This window comes from Odontomachus brunneus, unplaced genomic scaffold (genome assembly GCF_010583005.1).
Source record: "Odontomachus brunneus isolate Ranch 3 - 2012 unplaced genomic scaffold, Obru_v1 Obru_scaffold_180, whole genome shotgun sequence".
In the NCBI taxonomy this organism is placed as follows: domain Eukaryota; kingdom Metazoa; phylum Arthropoda; class Insecta; order Hymenoptera; family Formicidae; genus Odontomachus; species Odontomachus brunneus.
Window position 1 is genome coordinate 648,233 of NW_022639630.1, and position 5,370 is coordinate 653,602.

Here is a 5,370-nt window from a genome sequence, read left to right on the forward strand (position 1 = left end):
GATCCTTGGATATCCTTCGATGGTTACATACTTCACCCCTGGCGAAATCAGTCGAGCTGCGTGGTTTTTGGGACGCTTCACTTCTGGCAATGACAGCTGTTGTTTAATACTCACTTCAAACTTTAACATTCAATCTTTCAGATTAGACCCTCAAATGTTTTGGTGTCAACCGACAAGTTTTGAAGTTAACCCTGGACGGTAAATAACTAAAATAAATAAATTTAAATAAATCCCAGAGTTTTATTCGCACGAGCAACAGTCATCTCTGTATGTTGGCCAAGCGTAAGATAATAATTAACCTATATGAAAATCATTTGTACTAAAAAAAATTATGTTAGTCAAATTTAGTAGCCAAACCTGCGCGAACAAATTTGATGCAGGATCTGTTATATCAAATCTTGCTGCCAAATTGCCGCCAGATATGCGGCAGAGTTTGTTGTCGGATAATTGTTGCAGATTTGCAGCAAAAACGGCGCAGAGCTCGTAGCGATTTGACGGCAGATTGGCAGCAGAAATCGCGCAGACTTTGCTGCGCTTCAAGCTTTGTGAGGTTTTTGCTGCAAATTTGGCACCAATTGTTCGACAGCAAGATCTGTCGTCAAAACCGTAGCCTAATGTAGACACAGATGGCTATGGTTTTGCTGTGAGTTTTTGATCAAATTTGCTGCCAATCTGTGCGCAGTCTGCGCTCAATTTGCTTACTGGGTATATATGAGTTGTATATGCTGTGCGCAAATGTTAGCTCAGATAGCACAGAGAATTCAAAAAGAATTAAAAAATAATTCAGTCGTGTGTCACAACTCTGAGTTCATCCCTTAGGAAAAATTACTTTAAGTTGTTCAAATTAATTTAAGTTACTTAAAGTTATTTAGTTAGTTAGCTGTAAGTAATTTTTACTTAACTATAAATAACTTTAAATAACTTCAAGTTAATTTGAATATCTTAAAGTAATTTTTCTTAAGGGATCTTTAGATGCAAAAGGAATTCTTCAAAGTTCAGTTCAGTGAAAACAATTCTTTTTGCATCTAAAAATGAATTCAGAATTACGATTACATACGATTACGGTGACATACGATTCAGAATTACGGTGACATACGATTAAATTCTTTTTTAATTTCCTGTGCTATCTGGGAAGATAATAACATATTTGTTTTACATAATTGATGAAATAACGTATTAATGTGTAACTAAAAAAATGTTTTTTAAAAATATATTGAAATAATACATATATCCTGATTTTCATTCAAACTATCATTTCCGGTGTTACTATTCCATATAGCACAGAAGCTTGCAGCAATATTGCTACAACGTTACAACATTGCATATTACAGTACAATGTTGTAGAGACATCGTAGTGACATTAATTTGAAATATTACTTTAGCAATATTACAGCAATATTTAAAAAATATTGCGGATATAATATAATATTTTTTATTTATTAACTAGTTACTTCTGTTACTCAATGTACAAACAATATTTAAAGAAACATTTTTAATAAATTTGAAAAGACATTTTTAAAACGTTAAAAATAATAGGATAAGTTCTCTTTTTTCATTAAAATAACGTTTTTTAACGTTTGGAAGATTGTTTTGTTTTTTAATATTTAAAAAAACATTTATTTTTACATTTAAAGAACGTTTTTCTAAATGTTAACATTTAACATTTAAAAAATATTTTCTAAATGTTAAAATAAACGTTTATTAAATATTAGAAATTAAAACATTTTTTGAAACATCAAAAAACATTAAAAAACGTTTTTTAATGAAAAAGGAGAACTTATTCCAATATTTTTAACGTTTTAGAAATGTTTCTTCAAATGTTTCTTTAATTGTAATGTTTTGTAATCTCAACACCTAGGTAAACATATTTTACATAAATATTTTATGCATATATATCTGACTTCTCTTTTATTATATAAAATATTTCAAATACAAATAGTTTATTTTGTGATTGTACTAAATAATATTATAAGAAAACTATAATTAGTACTTCGACTGTATATGGGTATAATAGAAAGCACTTAGTATCAGTTGAGCAAATAGCGCAGCAGCCTAGGTGGTTAATTAGAAACCTGGAGGTGTCTAAGGTCTCGAGTTCGCGACCAGTATTGAGAAAATTTTCAGGTGTAAAAATAGTGAGAAATCAATAAAAGAGCTAAATTTCATTTAAAATCAACATAAGCTGACTAGTTGCAATCGTTTTTGCAAGATATATTTTTCTGTTTAGGGCTTACATTTATTTGAGGTTTTTGTTAAGGTTAACCCTCATTTCGGTGTTGATCGTCAATTGACGATCTGAATTTACACTAAACATTTGAGGGTTCTTTCGAGAATATTTTTACACCAAAAATTGGGTGTTTTTTTCAAAAGGGTATACAAAGGATATTTAGCCATCTTTATCTGCCTCTCAATCTCGGCTGTTCATTTGGAAGTAGTCACAGATTATTCGACTAAAGCATTTATCGTAGCCTATAAACGCTTCACTAGACGTAAAGGAATCTGCGCGACATTGTATAGTGACTGCGGTATAAATTTTGTTGGCGCAGATAAGGCTTTGCGACAAAGATTTAGTGCTGTCTCTCAGGAACTCAAGGAACTTGCTGCTCTGCTTGCGAACAATGGTACTATGTGGCAATGCAACCCGCCTTCAGCATCTTACTTCGGTGGCAAATGGGAAGCAACGGTAAAATCGATGAAATTTCATCTCCTATGCACCATTGGAGATGCAGTCTTGACATACAAAGAATTATTCACTCTCTTAACGCAAATTGAGGCCATTTTAAATTCCAGACCACTCTCGCCTCTAACAGAAGATAGTGATGATGTCTCTGGTCTTCTAACTCTTGGTCACTTCCTTATCGGAAAACCTTTAAATACAGTGCCTGAGCCCAATCTGACCCATCAGCTTACTAGCCAGTTGACCCGTTGGCAACTCTTCCGGCAAAAGGTGGAACATTTTTGGAAAATATGGTCCTCTGAATGCCTCCAGCGCTACCAGTCCATCTCGAAATGGCATCATTTCTCCAACCTAATTCAAGAGGGTTCTCTAGTACTTTTAATAGACGAAAGATATCCTTCTGCGAAATGGTCTTTCGCCCGAGTGCAGCTTCATCCCGGAACAGATGGACTTATGCGAGTGGTAACCGTACACACTACCACTTCAACGTTGACTCGGCCAATTGCAAAGCTATACATACTCCCAGTAGCAAGCCACGAAAAGGTGTTCAGTAATTCCGTTTTTGAAGGGCGGAATGTCGAAGAATCCTGAGCGATTCCAAAAGGCCAGCTCAGAATATTTCCGATTTTTGTGAGCCCACGGCGGCGGAGTTTTAAAGCCCACGGCAGTGGAGATTTAAGCCCACGGAGGCAGAGATTTTCGAGCCTACGGCAGCGGAGTTTTAAAGTCTACGGTGACGGAGATTCTCGAATCCACGGCGGCGGAAGACCTTTAAGGCACAATCAATTTCTATGTTCGAGGGCCCACGGCGGCGAAGATGCTAGCGAGCTCCGGCAACTCGTCAGTAAACTCATACAGTTCAACGAGATCTCATGAGTCTATCGCTCTCTCGCGATAGTAGAGAACTCTTAATCCGCGAGTCTCTGCGACTCTCCTCCGAGCTCATCATGCCCTTGAGACTTCGCTCTTATGTTACAGGTGTTTAGCAACCGAGAAAAATAGTTGTTATTGATCTCATAAGTTTTGTTCTCGCTCTTCTTTTGGAAGTTGTCGAGAAGACGCACAGCAACTATCTCCTGCTTTATGAAAAAGTACTACTAGTGGTACTATTAGAATTATAGCACTCATTATAGTTTCGCTATAGTTACACTATTAATGTCACTATTAGTGACACTGTTAGTGGTAATAGTTCTAGTAGTTACTTTTAAAACGTTAAAAACAATGGGTTAAGTTTATTCCTATTTATTAAAAAAAAAAGGTATTTTCAAATATTTTGGAAAAAACATTTTTAAATATTTAATTAACGTTTTTTAAATATTTATTAAACGTTTACATGTACATTTATAAATATTATAAAACTATTTTTTTTTCTTGAATTTTTCTTAAATTTTCCATTTTATTGTTTCACACGTTACTTAATTCAATTTAAATTGTACTTTGAAAATTTGCTTACCATGCTGGGACTCAAACCTGAGACCTCTGCTTGAGATCCTGAGTCGTTTACCTTACTCACTGCGTCATTGTCACTTTCACCGAGAGATACTTTATATTGTATACATATGGTACATCCATGTACGAAAACAAATGATTTATTAAAAGGAAAAGAAAGATCTTTTTAAATATAAAAAGTATCTTTGAAAAATAAATATTAAATCAATACTAAAGAAATGTTTATTTAAATATTATTTTAAATGTTTGATTAATGTACTACAAATATTAAATCACTATTAAATAAATCTTCTTTAAATATTATTTTAAACATTTTATTTAATGTCAAATAAACGTTAAATAAATGTTATATAAATATTTTTCTTAAATTTTTATTTTAAATATTTAATAAATGTTATATAAACGTTTAGTAAATATTAAATAAATATTATTTTTACAATAAACTGTACAATGTAATATCAATGAAAAATAAATATTTAAAAAATATTTAAAAAACATTGTCTGCTGATTGGGTAGAAATATAATTGTCATAGAAAATAAATTTTTGTACAGGAAAAATAATGTTTAATAACCTTATAAACGTATTCTTGTAATAATGAATTATCTTTCATAGTTTTTCTATAGTAATATTGGGTGTACAACTTAATTCGGTTCGTTTTTTTTGCTTGAAAAACACATTTATTTGAATGATAAAATGAATTAATACATTATTGAAAGTATTGTCCATCGCTAGCCACTACTTTTTCTCATCTTTCTGGCAATTTATGGATTCCGTCGCGGAAGAAGCGTTCATCTTTTGAAGCCAAGAATAAATCGAGCCAATTTTTTATACCCTGTTCTGAAGTGAAGTGTATTCCAGTCAAAGCGTTCTGCATCGATCGAAACAAATGGTAGTCGGAAGGGGCAAGGTCTGGGCTATAAGGCGGGTGAGCCAGAACTTCCCATCCGCTATTATCCAAATAGTTTTTAATCGGAACAACAACATGAGGCCGAGCGTTGTCATGGTGAAAGATTATGGACTCGTGTCTGGTCGCATATTCTGGACGTTTCTCGGCTATAGCTCGCTTTAAACGGATCAATAGTCGCCTGTAGAAGTATCCCGTGATGGTTTGACCAGGTTTTAGCAGCTCATAGTGGATCACACCCTTCTGATCCCACCAAATACAGAGCATTACCTTGGCATCATGGATATTCGGCTTCGGCGTTGATGTTCCCGGTTGGCCGGGCTTTACATACGATTTTTT

At 33.7% G+C, this 5,370-nt stretch overlaps 1 protein-coding gene across 1 annotated transcript; it reads left to right on the top strand.

Moving 5' to 3' along the window:
- The first annotated feature begins 2,070 nt into the window (after positions 1-2,070).
- LOC116851599 lies at positions 2,071-3,751 on the top strand. Its single transcript, XM_032831176.1, has 2 exons — positions 2,071-2,683; positions 2,791-3,751. The coding sequence occupies exons 1-2, from the start codon at positions 2,619-2,621 to the stop codon at positions 3,266-3,268; spliced, it is 543 nt and encodes a 180-aa protein (XP_032687067.1). The 5' UTR covers positions 2,071-2,618; the 3' UTR covers positions 3,269-3,751.
- The last annotated feature ends 1,619 nt before the right edge of the window (positions 3,752-5,370 follow it).